The sequence below is a fragment of the Acanthopagrus latus genome, chromosome 23, assembly GCF_904848185.1.
Source record: "Acanthopagrus latus isolate v.2019 chromosome 23, fAcaLat1.1, whole genome shotgun sequence".
Taxonomy (NCBI): Eukaryota; Metazoa; Chordata; class Actinopteri; order Spariformes; family Sparidae; genus Acanthopagrus; species Acanthopagrus latus.
Genome location: NC_051061.1, coordinates 5,084,622 through 5,103,781, shown reverse-complemented (window position 1 = coordinate 5,103,781; position 19,160 = coordinate 5,084,622). Strand labels below are relative to the sequence as shown.

Genomic DNA, 19,160 nt, shown 5'->3' with positions numbered 1-19,160 from the left:
TACAATAATGTGATGATGATTAATGGTCATGAATATGGTCACAGTCGCAATAAAAACAAAATTGAAAAAAAAAAAGTAGCTGATCTAGTGTGCATAGAAGTGAAGGGATGTGTTGCTCCTGTAAAATAAAAGCACTGGAGGAATGAATGGATTGTGGCTCACTTGAAAATGAATTAACAGCAGGAGTTGAAGTAAGAGATTAAGGTATGAAGTTGAAAGATACAAGGAATGACTTGGAGGATGTAGAAGACTAATGGGAGAAAAGTTTGAAGGATGAACTGCGTGGATAGGAGGCAGGACTGACCTGATCTTTCTTGGTCTTGTGAGAGGAGGCCACATGAGCCAGATACTGAATCACTTTCTTGGTGTTCTCCGTCTTACCAGCACCAGACTCTCCTCTGAGACAAACAGAAAAATATCAAGGGAGTCTTTAGAGTCTAAATACAGAGTGAGACAAAATAAAAAATAATCCAATGAATATTAATTGCTAGTCTAGTGTGATGTCGGGATGTCTATGTGGATTTGTGACTCACGTGCAAAGAATGGACTGGTCTTCACGATCTGCAGAGAAGATATGCAAATGTTACAGTACCTCTGCAGAACAATAATGCTGCATATTCTAAATGAGCATATGTTATCATCATAGTGCATACAGGAAGAACACTGGCCACAGACAGGAAGCCAATACCCGGCTTCCTGTGACTGGAAAGAGGTGCTGCTGTAGGTTGCTGACTAACTGGCTAATCACCCATCGCCTGCCTAAATGTTGTGTGAACAACTATTGCCAAACATGGAGAAAAAGAGCACCAATAGGACAGGGGGAGTTGTTTGAGTGGTGTGGATGACAGACAACACAGCTCGTCTCATGAGGAAAAAAATGGGCTGGATTTCCAGCCCAAAAGAACATACAGGGGGTGGGCTAAAGAAACACATTACAATACAATAGCCAAGCAGGAAATACCAAGTAGGTGCTCATAATGTTCACAAAATGCTGCATATTTATGTATGAGGCAAGGGTAAAAGCCTGAAAAAAGGCAAGATGATGCATGCCAAACACAGGAAATCTGCATTAGCAAAGGAAGTAAAGCCCTTAAAAGGATGTTTTCTGACATAATTACAAAAAATAATTGAGCTGCATCAGTCTCAAGAACAATCAAGACATTTGAGTTTGACAAATTAAATGTCAATTGCGGACTGTTCTACACATGCCCTGAATATCTTTACAAAGAATTTGACACATACAATTGTATAAGACATACAAGCCCCATATAAAACAAACAAAAAAAAGTTAGAGTTAAGAGCATCTGGTATTTTCTGAGACCAGTGGGGAAAGTAAATTATATGAAATGCTATGCTGGCATCAAAACTATTATTCTGCAGCAATTGGTCCCAACTGTGCTCTACCTGAAGGTCCAAACTCTTTATACAAGCGTCTCTCATGCACCTCATTTACATTTTTTAAGAGTGTAATGATACAAATAAACTTCCAGCATTACTGTATGTATGAGTACAACCTAGGCTCTTAGGAGCCTTATACTTTATAGCCCTGTGTGACACCACTGGAGCACAGTAGCTTCATTGACAATACATTCTTAAAGGGATCTTACAAGCTTCAGAATGCCAAAATAACCCTCCACAATAACATTTCACTTAAAACTTCATGTGGGCCAGCAGACAGTGGATTTCACTTTCTTATTTCCTTCTGATGTTCGCATGCATTTTTACAGCAGAGTGAGCTAATTACCTTGCATCATGCTTCTGTACGATGTGTCAGTGATGGCATAGATGTGAGGCGGCATTTCATGCCTCTTCTTCCCCTTGTACATGTCAACAATCTCCTCTGAGTAGATGGGCAGGTTCTTGTAGGGGTTTATGACGACACAGAAGAGGCCAGAGTATGTCTGCAGGACAGATAGGTGGTATTTAACACAAGTGAATTTGAACATGGAACAAGAAGTAGTGAAGGTACCAGTCGAGGAGGTGTGTTTTGGTGTTAAAAAGGGATAGATTAAATGATTTTATGACAAATCCCAAAGATTGGACATAGGTGGTGGACAATCAGACAAAAACATAACAATTATTACTGGTCTCAACCTGTGTATAAAATATAATCCATGAATTGCTGTGTTACTGGCTATAACTCACATTTTGTAATTTACAATATGTCACTCAAGGAAGAGCCATATAAAGTAATTTGTCATATCAGCATAGCAATCTAGTTGGCTACATGCTGGTTATTTCCTGCAGTGCCGATCTGCTAGTTAATGAAGTTATGTTAAGTTTGGAAACAGAAGTAAGATGAAGTTAAATACCCGATGATATAATTCTGTCCACAATTTGCCTGAGAACAAAAGGAGATTTGTTTGTCTCCATTCAATGTGCAGAGCAGAATTAGGACCAGGGACTTGGATGCTGGTAATTTCATATACTAATGTGCAGTAGCTTCCTCTTAAAATAGTTGTACTCGGCACAAATTCATTTGATTAAGGCTTACCCATCCCCCAGCAACACTGAGCTGAAAGTTTTCTCAGGAACTCTGATTTGTTACCCTCCTATATTACATAATCTGAACCCCACCCTGTTGCAAGTTTTAACTGATGATTGACCTTGGCAATGTAAAACTACAGCTACTTGACAACTTAGACTCATATGACTCAGCTCTACATGGGAGAATTATCTTGTCTGCTTTGAAGCCAAAATTAAAATCCTTCTGCATTCTTTTCTATAAGCTCTACTAAATCACTTGGTGTATCTGGACTCAGCTCTCCTTCAACCATAACTTCTGACTTCTCTGTATTGCATTCCTGTGCTGCCCTCCAACATTTCTGTACCGGGCATATCTCCCTCTGTTGTACACCAGCTCTCCCTTGAGACAGGGTCAACATAATGACTACAGAGCCAGGAGGGCAATCTAACCAACCGTAGCCTAGATCCCTGGAGGGAGCAGTTTGACTGTGTTGATGTGACCCGGTCACACCGCAGAGTCAAAGACACCAAATCACTCCCAGCCCAGCACATGAGGATAAATAACATTAATTATGGCCACAGTAATAGCAGTTACAGCACGATTTACATTCCATGTCCATCTGTGCAAAAAACTGGACCCCCTCTCTCCCAACCCCCTTTCTTCACATCTCTCATGCTCTGGACTGCATTGTTCCCTGGAGCGTCCTGTTTACAAGATAACTCCAAACACAGAGAGAACAGAGAGCAAACAATACTAGAGAGAACGAGGGGAAGAGAGTGTAGAGAAAGACAGCTTGCATACCATGAGCACTAGTTTGGGACTAAGTTCACTTTCTCTGCAGTGACAATTTGCACAAAAACTAAAACAATGGGGCTTAAGATAATTACATGATGAAAGGGAGATACAATGGTTTGGAGAATGGCCATGGCAGATTGTTTTCTATAAGCCAGTGGGGATTTTAAAACAATTGATGAGGAAAATGCTCTAACCTTGCCAACTGGACCATGTTTTCTGTTTTACATTTAAGACTTTGACAAAGAATTCAATAAACATCTCTAACTGAAACAATAACTGTGAATGAAACTAAAATTAGGCCCGTTCCATTTCAGCATGATGAAAGGCATGTTACATCTGTGACTGCATCATACTTACATATATGAGACCAGAGTAGTATCTCTCCTTCAGGTTGTGCAGCACAGAGGCCTCGTTCAGGCAGGTGAGCTCAGCCATGTCCTCAACCTTGCTGAACTTGGGCGGGTTCATCTTCTGGATGTCATCCTTGTTCACCCGGATCTTCTTCCCAGAGTCTGCAAGCTCAACCACACACTCATCGCCACGCTCCTCCTTCACGGAGCCGGCCTCAAAGCCCAGGCGCTCTGAGGGTACCCATACCAGCTTCTTGGTAGCCCAGTCAGCCTGTGCCAGTGGGTTGTTGACCAGATTGCGGTCCACGTACAGGAACTTGTCTGCGGCGGACATGGTGGCTGTTTAAAGGATAGAAGATTGTTTGTGGTTAGTGATGTGGAACTGAGAAAACTATTGAGTTCAGTAACCCAAACATCACAGCAAAGACAAAACATATACACATTAATCCCACTGAAATCAATCATAATAATTAGGTGGTTAATTAGAATTACATCTATATATTATCTGGCAGAAAGGCAGGGGGTTGCATGAAAAAAAGCTTCCTTTATGGGACCAGACCTTTGCTACCCTTCTTTCCTCACATGCAATCTCTGAGGAATGCAAAGGTCACCATTGATGGGATGTACAACAGGAAGAGTCAGCTCAAGTTAGGTCGGCTCGACATAAAACATGACCATGTCTCCTGGCGAACTGCTGTGAATACTCCATCCATAATACCATCTAGGTGACAGGGGGGAAACTTGTGCCTAACATCACAGAGATTTAAGCTGATCTCCCAGCAGAGGTGCCTCCAGATTGGCTATAGGGGTCCTACAAACAACTGTCTGTCTGCTAGTGGGAAGCCTGTGAGGGAGCGTGTCCTTGTCATCTTTCCTAGTGCTTGGAGTGAGAATCTGTTAAGGAGGTGAAGGGGAGTTTCCCTTGGATATGTCTAATGTTTCTTGGCAATTCATCTTGGCATCTGCATGTCTTGGAAAAAAAGCAATAAATAATCTACATCGTTTGTAGACCAATAAAATATAAGTTAGTAACAGTTAAGAAAGTCAACATGCAAGGCACTTAAAACAATTTAAGTAACGACTCCAGAGATTATGAACTTTGAGTACTGTCTTCAAACAATGTGTTTCTCAATGTTTTGTTGCAAGGAGTGATGACCAGAATGTCAACTGTCAAACTAGATTTAGCTTCCCCTCAAAAGTGCAGTAATCAGAAACAAATCTTTGAGAAGAAGTCCTGGAAGCAGAAGTTTAATATCCAACATGATCATGTGAAGGCATATAGACAAAAAGCTCTACACAAGCTGCTCTTGCTTTACTACACCTCTGAAAGCTTGCAAGTAACATCTACTTGACAAGGAGTGCTGTGGTTTAACCCATATAGAAAGTGACTAGACAAGTATTACCAGTATCCAGAATAGTCAACCCGCCCAGTGAAGGCGAGAGCAGAGAGATTCTTGGCACTTAACTGAACATGATGTACTTTCACTGATACAAGGGCACCAGACTTTACCATCTCAATTATCATTCCAGCACAGCAGGACCACCACACCGTTTTCCCAGCACCACCAGGGCAGTTAGCTTCTCTCAATGCTCCCATACATCCACCAGAAAACAGAGCTGCCCTATGGAGGCTCGTCTGCAAATGCTTTGTTGCTCATATGCAAACACTAGGGAAATCACAGTAGAGGACAACTCCAGCTGGGTCCAATGTTTATCATGTCCAAATTATAATATTAGCTGGAAGTGTTTTATTAGTCCAGGGAGTTTTATATTGGAATTTTATCCAATGGGATGAGGGTCTGGTGCCAAGTTCTCACGCTCAAAATTATAAAACACGGCTCATACACAATCCTGCAAAAAATCCTTGCTTATTCAATGCAGGAATACTAGTTTTAAAAATAGGAACTTGTATAATCCAGAAGCTAGGCTAGAACATCTTCCCTCCTAAATATATTTCAATGATTTTGTACTACTTTTATTTTTGTACTAATGGAATGCATGACCAAGATCAAAAATATAGTATTGTGGTATAGGCATTTTGAAAACCTAGGCTGTATTGGGTACCAGGAAGTTACTTGCCATACTATACATATCTATATCAAATCTACCTAGAAACTGTTTATACTGGTCAATACAGACCTGGCCTAGCTCTACTTTCGATGACTGTATATAAAGGAATCATCGGACACTTACTTGAAAAATGCAAATTAACTGCACATCAGTCCTCAACTACCCTTGAAAAGGTTACAGGCCCTTGAGAGTTTTTAGAAAACAGAAAAGTTTAACGGGGTTATGTCGGCCCTCTCCGTTCCAGCACATTAACCCTGATCCAAGAGAGAGAAAGCAGAGGGAGAGCCATTCTTCTCATGACCCCTGCCTCCCTCCATCCTCTATCAACGCTCTGTCAGGCTGTCCTACAGCTGATGTCCATCACTGCTCAACCCACCACCAGACTCATCTCTTGTGCACTGAGTCGACCCCATCCTGTAACAGAATGTGGGACTAATTAGTCACGCTACACCTCTCAGCTGGCTCCAAGCTTCCTCCTCTGCCTTTAGATACCCTCCTCTCCCTCTCCAGAGTCCTAACAGCTCCCTCCCCTCCCCTTATGTTTATCCAGTCTTTTCAGGGTCGCATTCCTCCCATACTCACCCTTTATCAGGGAGAGACAGCGAGCAAAAGCATTCCACAAATTTCTGTCCTCAGTCCTCTATGCCCCCCTTACATCTCTCTCAGACCTATTCTATGGCTTTCTTTCCTGTTTTTGCCCTCCCCTTATTCCCATCACACTGGCAGGTCACATGTTCCTTCAGGGGTTCCATCACTCAGGGGACATCAGCATCAACTCGCGCTGGAAACAGACCCATAGCTGCATAATACGAACAGACCTGAGCACCCTCAGTCCCTTTGTGGACGTGTCAGTATGTTCCCATGCTCCCTTAAATCTCACTTGACCATTACTCACTGCAGCACATTGGATCAGCTGGCCCCACACAGGGCTGAATATGAGCCATGACTGATTATAATCCCTGTTGCTTTGTTATTTGGCAAAAACAAGAAGTGAAACAGAACAGGCTAAACACACCCAACACTTTGCTGTTGCTTTAACTTACCATGTTGTACCATTATACTCAAGATGCAGGGAGACATAATGGCCACCATGAATACGGCATCTCATACACTTTTAACAAATAATACATAACCATCTGTGGCTGTAATAAAATGACTTGAGCATGTATTGCTTTAAAAAGTCAGCTCAAGTAGTAATCAGTAATTGTAAACAAACCATTTCCAAGTGACTGCAGATCACATGTTGCAGTATAGACACAGCCTGATAACATATTTCTGTGAGCTGCTGACTCAGTTGGACTAGCAAACTAATTATCTTCATTATCAATTGATCAGACAATTATTTTCTAGAGTCATTGTTTAGTCTATAAAATGTCAGAAAACAATAAAAAATGGCCAAATAGCCACCCTCACTATGATTTTAAAATATATTTTTTGTCTGACCAACAAGCGAATACACAAAGAAAGTCAATTTACTATTTCAGTTCAAAGCAGTAAAAGCCAAAACTAGTAAGAGTTTGGCATTTCTGCTTAAAGAATGAACTACGTGATAATCAGAATAGTTACCCATTAATTTTGCAAGGAGCAACAAAGCAGTTCAGCTCCAATTTGGACAGAATTATCAAGGCTGTTGATGTTTTCCTCAGCCCCCCTCACATGCTTGCCACAGATAACTCTGTGACACACTTCAAACTGCCTCTCCAGAGTGACATGAGGACTAAAATTACTCCAACAGCTATTCTAGTTTGACAAGAGCTGTTCTATATAGAAAGTAGAAAAAAAAGAAGGAAAAAGAACTCCCATCTGACAATTTTAGATGTAGGCCTTCTCTTGTGGAGACTGTTATAGTAAGATATGGATGTTGACTTGACTTTGAGATAAAACAGTGTGCATTAACACTCATCCCATCCCCTAACTTGGCTCATGGTTTCTGCTACTTCCCTGCCAAGTCCTTTGTAATCCGGTAAGAATCAAGGCTTCCCTGACTCCATGTCACTTTGCAACATCACTCAGCTGTGAAAGCATTCACCATCAATTCTGTTGAGACCCATTCACAATGAGATTAGCTGGTTGAGATATTCACAACAAGGATTACTCATTAATTGAATACATGACAGTCAAAAGAACACACATTTAACTTGAAACCAACCCTTGGAAAAAATCCCTTAATGAAGCCCGACTGAGATACCATTACAGGATTATATTCTAAAATTCCCAAATTAAATCAGAGTTAGCAGTGTCCTAACAAGCAGCCTACTTGAAAGAGGAACCATAAATAAATAACACAAGGAAGAGAACAGAGGCCTGTTTTGGAAACCGGCCTCATCACAGAGACCAGAATGTGGTGACAAAAAGGAAGTAAGGCAGCAGCTACCACTATGAGAAAGAGGTGGAGGAGGAACGAGGAGAAGACAGGAAAAGGGAAGAGCTACAGAGCGTACTTTTCAGCCCTCTTGTCCCGTTTAGAAAGCAGGTCAACCTTAGTCTATAAAACTGATGCAGGCCATCCATCCATCCATCCATCCATCCATCCATCCATCCATCCATCCTTCAGACTTTCTCTCATTCCTTTCCACCTCACTGACTCTCCCGGAGTTACTGTAAAAACCAGGAGTCGTGACAACCTCTACCACAGCATGACAAGAACATGTGCAATCAAACCCTCCTCCTGCTCCAGCTAAAGCGAACTTATAAACCAGCTGTGCAGTGTTGACCGACACATTGACAGGAAAATTATAATAACGACAGCCAAGCCAATAAACCTGTGCTCCCTCCAACTGCATCCTAGTTAGCCTAGACCCAGCCAAATCTCTTCTTCCTCGGCTGTCCTGTTCATGCTGTGGATATTCTTTCACACTTTTGTGACTGTTGTCTGCTTGGCTTCAACTGTTTATATTTCCCTTTCCAACAAATACTCCAATGTCTATTTCTAGCGTCAGTCCCTCCTGGGTCTTGGCTTTACCACTTTGATCCCCCTCACAGTCCAGTCATCTACTGACTGCGAGGTTGCTCTCTCACAAAAGTGAGAGTAGGTGCCAAACCAAGACTATAGAGGTACAGAGTCAGTTAAAATTCCTTATGTGCTCACACATCAGCTCTCTCCCCCTGTCACCCTCTGTCTCTGAAAGTGGGAAGGGTGGGGCAAGGACATGAGAGGGGAGGAAAGAGGAAATGACAAACTGAGAAAACTATTTTGCCATTTGTGGAACTTGTTGAGTGCGAGTCTTTCAAGGAGGAGGGAAGGTGGTGTTCTTGAGCACATGCTGAGTGGCTCGGTGGACCAAGAAGTAAATTAAGCCCTTGCTGGAAAATAACTGCACTGCATGACAGATCTACATCACTTTCCACATTACTTTTCACATTCCTGCCACAACCACGATCCAGTTGCACTTTCAACAGTAAACTGGCCAATGCCATCTACCATTTTCAACTCGAGGCCCCTACTAGGTCTTACTAAAGCCCTCAGCAATCACCTAAACCAGTGGTTCACCAACTTTTAAGTCTGATGTGCTCCCACAGCCCCATAAGTAACCTAAAGTACCTCTTCATTAACACTACCACTCAAGTATCAAATGTGTACACATTAAATGTACTCAAACTGGATATTTTACTATTAATTAATTATGTAAAAGTAGGGGTGCTGCCTAGCTCGGTTGGTAGCGCGCGCGACCCATGTGCCAAGGCTCTGCAGCGGACCCGGGTTCAACTCCCGGCCCGGGGGCCCTTGCTGCGTGTCACTCCCTCTCTCTTGCCCTGTTTCCTGTCACACTCTTCAGCTATCCTCTCAATAAAGCCAGAAAAGGCCAAAAAAAACATATCAATTATGTAAAAGTCAATCAGATAAGTTTTAATAGTTTTACACAAATGAACTGTCAACGGACCACTTTTATACCCCACTAGTTGTATCCAGATCTTTGGACTTTCTAGTTTCGTCCAAACCAATATTACAGGTACAAAACTTCCTCTAGACTGGAGCCAGACCTTCATTCATCAAAAAGAGGAGGTCCAAGCCCAGATAAAAGAGAATCATAGCCCTGTTTGTTTCTATGAATACATTTTTTTGAGGGTTAGGGTTCCAACTTTCAAACCAATTACAGGAAGTAATGGCAAATTATCCTCAGCACTGGTATTAGGAAAAACAACAGCAGCAGAATGCAAACCACTCTCGAGATTTGTACTTAGAGATGGTCTTGCTGACAGTAATGCCATAATATCACAGTTGCAACAAATCAAATCTTTTCACCAATTTACCTATTCAAATTAACAAAGCACTGACGTCAGATGAATGCCCGTCTATAAAGAAATCGGTTGCAAGTAAAGAAGGCGCAGCTCTTGTCGATTAAAGTGACAGAACACAGATATGGCATGTTTAGTATTTTACTTGTATACTAGAATACAAAGTGGCTACTCTACAGCCATTCCACATACCCACTTGGGTGTACAGTACCCTTGTTTGGGGATCTCTGGCTGACATAACTGCTTCCACTGATACTAAACCGTGAAAGTGCAGGTATCAAGTGTTTAGTTCCATTTATAACAATCCTTACAATGACCGTTTAGGTCTGTCTACTGTAATTCAACTATTTGTCCAATTGGGGTCAAGAAGTTAGACCCACTGAACAATTGACTTAAATGACAGGGAGGACAAATAAGTAGGAATAGGGCGTTGGTCTGATAAGCACATCATTTCAGGGTCATAGAACAAATTCCACATCTATCATTCAAACAGCTATCGGATTACAGCAGTGAGTGCACAATTGACTGGTTCTCTGAAAAAACAGAGCAGTTGCTGCACCAGTTTGCCCTTTTACGAAAACACCCAGGCAGTATTGACCATTAGATAAATAGATAGCTGGTTACGTAAGCCTTTTAACTGGCGGTGAAAGAATGCAGAGGGGAGTTAAGATACACATTTCAGTTCGTCAGTAATACTTTATTCTGTGGAATGCTGCACTGGCACAGCCAGGTCTTTTATTTCAGACAGACCCAGTGAAGAAAATCTGCTATAACTACTTCACTTTTGCTCTTAATTTTCATCCAACCACCTGACGGCCTTCCCAACATTAACCTTTATGATTATTGTGTGGCTTGTTTCAACTCTATCACTTGTTATCTCTGGTAGGGCACTCCCTTTGAGTCCCTCGCAGACAACACAAAGCTATCTTATTTAAGCAATCATCTTGTCAAACAATGCATTTACAGATTCAGAGCCACAGGCAAGTTTGACAATGTGTAAAACTGGTGTGCAAAATAAATCTAGACTGACATGAGTAACAAATGTCCAATGGAAGACAGAAGATGGTTCCTTTTCCAAAGTTTAAAGTGTTGCACTCTGTCTAAAGCACTAATCACTTCTCTATGGAGGCAGACACACCAGGTGTGCAGCTCACACACACACCCAGCCATGGATGGTCTATTTGTTGACATGTACAATAATACAACTTCATAAGTACATAGCTTAACTTGACATTTCCCTAACCTGTTGGGTCAAATGCATTGCAATTAATTTTAAGAACATCACTACAAAGACTGGCAACTAAAATAACCTCACAAAAACTATTTTCTACAAGGAGATTGCACAGGGAAATGGACAGCCAAGTGCTGAGTATCACCTAATCATTAAACTGGCACTCTAGAGTGGGCTGGAGTAGGTCGGTAATCTCTGATCCAGCATTACCTCATCATTTATGCCATAAAACAGAATGCAGTATTATGTACTGAGTCACAAGCAATAGTCCAAGTCAGAGCACAACCATTTCCTGGTATTGTTTGACTCTATTGAAACCTTACAGGTGCGTGCTGTGAGGGGGAGGAAGAGGAAAGAACAGGGTAGTGGCAAACAACACAAGCAGAGGAAAGGGGGTAGGGGAGGTGAAATGAAGGCAAACAGACAGGGCAGAGAGATCACCAAGAAAGGTCTGATGAGAAGACTGACACAACGAGGGAATATAAGAGAACAAAACAGCAGTGAAAGGAAACCCACAGCAGACACTACTGCAGTGCAGATATATCCTTGTGCCCAGTCAGTTCAACTATTCTGACTGAGGCAACTTAATTATGCCGTTCATGTCAACCAGAAGGAATATGTTTGGTTGGAACAGAAATAGACTAGACAGACAAGGAAAAAAAAAGAGCAAACTGAATTAAAGGCCAGAATTAATGATATATGGCACAATGTACAGACAGAAAATAGTTTATGTGCAAGCTGAAGTCTGTTGAGTTTTATAATGTCTGCTTTATGAAAATTCAAGTGACTTTCTAGCAGTGATGGCTATAGGGAACCATATAACAACATACTGAGAAATAGCATGATCAGCTCTGCCATGGTTAATGGAGAATCTGAACAGTCTCCGCTCTGACTGGAATGTTTTGCCTGCATGAATGAATATCAGCTGACTGTGTAGGAAAGTAAGGATATGCATGAGACTTTAGTGCCCTACTGATCATCAACTAAATCTATTGTTGAAGTATTACTAGAAAATACATGAGTAATGTACTAATAAACAAGAACTGGTTAAGTCCAGCTCACAACCTCATTTTCAGCTTTTAGGACATGTTAACATATTGTAAATTATTGAAGGAGTTTGCTTAGACTGTGGTTTCAACAAATCTTTTATTGTTACCACACACAAATTGTGAAAAACTCGAATTTAATCTTTATCTTTATCTAAATGTCCAACAATTAATAGACTATCAAATCAGCTGCTGAATAATTTTCTTTCGGTGCATTGTTGTTTCAGCTCTAGCTCATATAAAGCAGCTTTTTGGAGCTTTTCCAGCCTGTTGTGTCCTGCGTTTGCCTTATCTTAGCCTGAAAATCTGAGTTTAAGGAAATAATTGAGCCTGTGGATGCAGTTCAGGTCACAGACACAACAGATATAGATTAGAAATCTATATCTTTATCTGTTAAAAGAACCGTGAGATAACTTTGGGTTGCAGTGTGCCAAACTGTGTCACACTGCCCTCCCCACACTACAATGTAATTTGCAACTGGGGGGAGCTGCAAGTAATCTGTCTCAGCCACGATAACCGTCCTTCAATGAAATCCAAACATCCACAGGCATGTTCACTCAGACTGTATCATTTTGAGAAGATTTGTGCACACAAGCTGCCTGTTCACGTTCTAAGATGTCTGTGTGTAATTTTGTCTACCCTACAGTACATAACTCTCCCAGGGGGCCACGAACATGGACATTGCTGACACAGAATGATGGAATGTAACGACCTCTGCGGGGGGGGCCTCTATAACAACACAGAAACTGGCAATAAGTGAGAAAAAAACGGGCCTCTAGAGAAACTGTTGCACAATGCATTGCCAGAAATCATGAGTCAAATAAAATAAGAGAAAGTGACACACTGAACATGTCATACGATATGCCCCTTTAAGGCTATGTGTTACATCTTTCACAAGCTGCAGAATAAAATCCCTGGGACTGGTCTGTGAAAGAGTAGGTGTGTCTTCTTTGGAAACATCAGCAAGCAAGATGGCTTTGAATCAAGCTAAATAGGACTACATGCACACACCTGTTTGTACATTACATGCAACAACTGTGATTACAATTTCTTCATGAGTTGCACAATCATTTCTATGCCTGAGTATCAAAACATTATTAATGTGGTTAACTCACACTGTGGTTTAATAGCTTTTTGGCAGGAAACAGCTGATGCAAAATATGGTCCTGATTACTGCAAATGAGAGCAACGAGGTGCCGCTCTCACTCTCCCTCTCTCTCTCTCTCTGAGTCCACTAACACTTTGAACAATAAGAAGCAGGTTTTGGTGAAAGAACGTCAGATTTTTAGAGGGCTTCAATGCCCATTCAGACTTGAGGTTAGTTTCATGCACAATTTCTTTGCAGATACTCAGCCAACTTGCCATACTAAAAATCAGTAGTGCGTGCAAGCATACCAGAGTGTGTTTGCTTCCCATAGTGCAAACACAATGATGTGCCATCTAACAGAGCAAACACAAATTTTACAGACAGAGCACAACACTAGTGTACATGCACAATGACACCACAGACAGGCCTAATGAGAATGAGACAGTCAGACATCTAAAAGACAGTCTGAGATTGTTAAATCAAAACATTTTAAATTAAAATATCAAGTGTGATGCTATAACATAAGCTTTTGTATTCGGCTACATACATGAAAGTTGGTTACCTGTGAGCGTTCATACACTGGATGCAAACTACCCAAAATTTCAGAGGGGCTAAGCAATCTGGAGTAACATTTACAATGATCAGAAAACATTAATCTACGTAGAGATTACTTGAAGTCTTTCTTAACCTATATGTTCACTACATCTCCTAATTCAACTCAACTTATTAAACAGTTACTCACTTTATTTAATGAAACTGTCATCATGTTCCTTCATATTGCAATTTTGCAGTGGTTACATGCATATACAGCATTAGTTTAAGCCTGTCCATCCTGGAAGAGAGATCCTCCTCTGCAGATCTTCCATGAGGCTTCTGCTTCTTTACTCTGTTGGAGGTTTTTGTGGAATAAAGTGGCTAAGTTTCAAGGGTTTTTATGTTTTATAGTTTGAAGCCCAGTGAGCCACAGGTATTACTTTGGACTGTATAAATAAAATGTTCTCAACTTGGCTTGATATTGATATATCCCATAAAAACGCCATGGAAAACTCTCTTGTAGCCTCGCTGATATTCATCACAGTACAGCACTGTAATTAGAAGACAAACCTGGTCATTTTCAGCTTGCGCTCTTGTGTATTTCAGGAATCATTCCGGCTTAAATGGAGCTAATTGATATAACAACCAATGCCTATTTACCTCTTTAAACTCTCTCCTCATTCTGTTATCAGAATCTGTCAAAACTGCTTTTCTGTACCCAGCCCAAATGCATGTAAATTGCAAGCCAAACTTGAGGCATTCAAGTGCCAAATTGTCAATGTGTTTTGTAAAGAATACACATGTTTGAAATGGTCTTGCCCCTTCCTTTATTCTTCTCAAGTCCTGTGTCCTGAATATTAAACATTTTGTGACTCTCAACTATTCCAGGGGTTCTCAAACTTTACACATCAATGATCCTCACAATGGATGCATATTAGACCACAGAAGCCCAGTTTCAGAAGAATCGGACTTAAGTACTTGCCTCAGATCATACTAGGATCATTATAAATTACAATCACAGTGATGAACCTCATGACTCTCGTTTTTTCAACTTCCAGAAAATGTGATACATAAAATATTCTATTCCTTGACTGATTTAATGCTATACAATAACTGTAACCAGGTCTCTTTTAAAAAAGGAGATTAATCTTAAGTTATTTGATGGTGACTTAAGTTAGGCCCGTGTTAACAAATACAGGATAATATCCCATATTATAATTACTGGTAATTAAATACTGATGTACTGAACTTCTAACATCCATATGACTCAAGCTCATGATTTTGTCCCACCCATTCAATTCCAAAGTACGCTCATCTACAGCAGGTCGAGGGTAAGCTATAGCGAAGATAATCGACCATGTCCTCCAGTGAACTAAATCACAGTCAAACGTATTCCTTGTTTGCCGGGGCCCCCCTTGAAACCCCTTCAAGGGCCCCGGTGTGCCAGCAGCACGACTATAAAGTCACCCAGAAAGAGTGCACATGGAGATGACATGGTTCAGTGAGGCTGAGCTGGTCGCGCGGCGGAAAAGCACAGAGCCGTTTTTTTTCCTCTCTGTCCACCGGTGAACCACTGACGTCATGCCGCCAGCCAGACATGACTGGCCACACACAGCGTCTGTTTCGGACGGCCACAAACCGAAAAGTTCTACCAAACCACGCATTAATAATACATTTCCTGGTGCCCCGGACGGAGCCGGGGTACATGCAGTCGGAAGTCACTTTTATTACATTTCCATCGCACTTGAGCTGAAACTCTTCACCGGCCTTTCCTGCAACTCATTCAAGCGAATCACTTCCTGCCTCTACCGTTATGGCTTTTAGCTTCTCGCCGACTGCCACAATGCTGATGCTGTATTAGACGGCCACTGTCCCACACATCACACACACGAACTCGTATTTAAGTTTAAGAGCAGTACATATACGCACTAGGGTGCTGTGAAGTTAAACAATCCCCGGTTTAAATCTGTTAATTAGCTCTCACTCCACCCAGCGCTGCTGCTGAAGTTGCAGCCGTGAACTAGCGGCCGTGCTTCCTGGTTCAGTGCACTTGCTGGAGTGACGGGCGGATTGAATGAGTTATGAAAGGAGCACATAGGGAAAGCATGGCGGACAAAAAAATGTACAAGTAGGGAATATTACCTGCTTTTTGGGTGCAGTACGCCTTTCAGAGGGTGGCTAACAACAACCGGGTGGCTCAGTCAGCGTCGCCGTGAGTCAAACTTCTTTTCCTGTCGACAGCAGCTTCGCAAAGACTTCGGTCTAAACTACAGCGCTCGTTTCCTCCCTCTCTTTCTCTAGTTCAGTCACTCTTTCTATCTTTTTTTCTCTCTCTCCCCCCTTCTTCCTTCTGCCCTCCCTCCTCCACTGGCTGCTCACTGGTTCGCGTAATTTCAGTCAGTGCGTAGCCAGCAGGAGCCGGGGTGCGGTCCAGGACGAGGCGGGTCTAGTCTGTCTGTACCGCCTCTCTAAACCAATGACAGCCGCGCTTTTGATAATCTGCACACTTTGGACCAATCGCGTTCTCCTAAAGATGTGCCTAACTGGAGGGGTGACGGCCACTGGGCAGGGCGAAACGCGCAGAAAAAAACTGAACTTGAAAGAGTTGGGAGGGAGGTAGGGGTGAGGGAGGGGGGTGTAGATAAAGCTGTGTTTAATGAGAAAGGTATGTGCATACTAAGGATTTTTATGACCATATAAGTACTAGCCACTCTCAGGATGGACTGCATCATCCCGGGTCTCCCCATGTGTCAGCAGGGTCTAGTCTGAACACTGTCTGCTTTGAAAACAATAAGAAGTATAATGTCCCAACTGTTTTTGATACCATTTCTGCTTTAAAGACTGCCAGCTATCAGATAAATCCCACTCACACATTCACACTATTCTATTTGCTGCTACTCCTAACACTCATGTGTTGTGTCACATTAAATACTATATACTATACTATATACTATACTATTATCATTATTATTATTATTATTATTATTATTATTATTATTATTATTATTATATTGCTGTACATTATTTAGCCATGTAAGTGGCATTCTCCCCTCCAGAAGAAGGTCACCAGCAAAACAGGGCCAATAGAGCTCATAAGGATTTAGTGTCTGGCCCAAGTACATGCTGACATGGTGGCTATTGACCAATCTGGCCTTGAACTTCCCTTGTTTGAACTATATAGAACACTCAGGGATCATGTCACTGTTAAACCACTTCATATAAACAATTACTTCTAAAACAAACTGATTTGTGTTACCTTCTGCACTATTTTAAATGCACCAGTGCATCTCTCAGATGAAGACTGAGAGACCCAACAAGATATAAAGTGCAGCGCAGGCACGCAGTTTACTTTCACAGCTTCCCATCGCTCAAACAGGTAAGCCTAGATTCATGACCAGACATGTCGTCGATACTACATGGGAACCTTTGCAGGTGATGATCTAACTGATTTGAAGGAAACACTTGTTCAGCCTTTAAATCACTTTTGACATTTGTTTTCCCAGGCTCTTTTTAAAAAGGCCCAACTTTTTTGTTCAGAAGCGTAAGCATTAAAGATGACAGCGAGGTAGATACAGAGAACAGGTTTATGTACTTAATCTGAAGTCAAATAAAAAGCAACAGGCCTCCGGAATGTGTGTGTAATTTGATCTAATAAATAAGGAATAAGAGGAGACGAGTAAGAGTAGGGGCTGGCGAGACAGTGCAAGAAAAGTGAGCAACAAAGAGATGAGTGAAATGATGAATGTTGAGATGAAAGTTCTTGCCGTGCCGTTGCCAATGTCTACACAGAAGAATGGAACAGCACAAAGTGAACCTGTTTACTTCAGACACTCTCCTGGGATTCAGACTGGGTGATTTGAGCCCAGTTTGCTGAGTGGAACTGAAGGCACACAGCCAATGCACATGCCACAACCAGCAGGGAGACATTAGCAATGGAAAATAAATATTTTTCACTTTGTCAGTGTGAAGTATGGATTGCACAACTGCAGCTTTGATCAGTAACAAAAAATAGAGTAAAAAAGAGTCAATTGTGACATTTGGACAACATGGGTTGCACATGGAGAGGTCTAAATAGTCGTATGAAAGTAATGAATAGATGGTTGAAATAGATACTCTATACCTTAAAATTGGGCTTTTAATAAACAGATCAAGCCAAAGGGGTGAATGGTTAAAGTGTTGGCTGAAATAACCTACAAACAGTTTGAATAGTTGGGTAAAAGTAATGGATAAATTGCCAAAACAGCTACCAGTTGAACTGTTTCAAGGTTCTTTATTTGAGATTATTATCATCGTTATTATTATTACTATTATTATCAATTTTATTCTTTAATTATTTATTTATTTATTTTAAATTATTATTATCAAAAATGATTTGCTATGTAAAGATATAGTGTCACACTCCCTTTATGTTCTTTGTTTTGAAAGCCCGTGCTGGATAAACACGTGTGAGAGCTACGAGCTACGACTAAATTGTCAAAATCGCTCCAACGTGACTGAGAGTTGGCTTTTTTTCTCTTCAGTGTGTAGGTAATTTGATTTTATCTGTGGCCTTTCTTTGGCTAACTATCTTAAGGTGTTGTGTGCGACATTCAGCTACATCTAGCAATTTCGGTGTAGCTGAAGGTCGGCTGGTCAAGCACCATAGCTAACTAGCTATCGTGCGTGGCAGTGGTTGATATTGCTACATGTAGCTGAATGTGGCATACAGCACCTTTAAATAGTTTGCAAAAGATAGCTAATGGTTGAACGGTTGAAGTAGTTAGCTAAAAGTAATGGATAAATGGTTAAGATAGTTAACAGATAAGCTGTTTAACTTTGTGGTCCTGGTACTTCAATTTGAATCTGGCAGGGCTGTGGGGACATGTCTGAAAAAAAACAAAAAAACAGCTTAACCTCAGTTTAGAGGAACAATAAAGGTAATTCTACTCATACAAGCCAAAGATCAACCTTTTTATGTTTTATCTTCTCTCCTGCTCTTAGGGAGTGATACCAGACTGAGGGAACACGAAACAGATGTTGCTGGTCTGAGGTCCAGGGATAAACAACCTTTCACCAAGATCTGATACAAATACTGCCTCTATAAGTGACATGAACGCACATCGTGATCTGAATTCACAGCTACATGGTTAAACACACCCCAAAAAGGCAACTCTTCAGTCAATTTACCCCGAGAAGTAACAACATAACAGGACGGCAGGCATGCCTGGCATCCCCTGAAAAACAGGAAAAAAGCACATTTTTCTGTTGAACGTGTGATTTACGTCCGCTATGTGTCATTATGACAGGAATGTGTCTGTGTGTTTTCCTATAGTTTTAGCAGCTGGGCATCACATGCATGTAGAGC

At 41.4% G+C, this 19,160-nt stretch overlaps 1 protein-coding gene across 2 annotated transcripts in view; it reads right to left on the bottom strand.

The window, feature by feature from the left end:
* LOC119013677 (myosin-9-like) overlaps positions 1 to 16,200 on the bottom strand; it is a 32,410-nt gene extending 16,210 nt beyond the window's left edge. For both annotated transcript variants that reach the window (XM_037088431.1, XM_037088432.1), the window contains exons 1-5: positions 15,959 to 16,200; positions 3,620 to 3,951; positions 1,745 to 1,901; positions 534 to 561; positions 305 to 398 (exon numbers count right to left, since the gene is read on the bottom strand). In XM_037088431.1, coding sequence (XP_036944326.1) covers positions 305 to 398; positions 534 to 561; positions 1,745 to 1,901; positions 3,620 to 3,946 — 606 coding nt within the window. In that variant the 5' untranslated portion in view covers positions 3,947 to 3,951; positions 15,959 to 16,200. The remainder of the gene's footprint in view (positions 1 to 304; positions 399 to 533; positions 562 to 1,744; positions 1,902 to 3,619; positions 3,952 to 15,958) is intronic.
* Between the last annotated feature and the right edge of the window lie 2,960 nt (positions 16,201 to 19,160).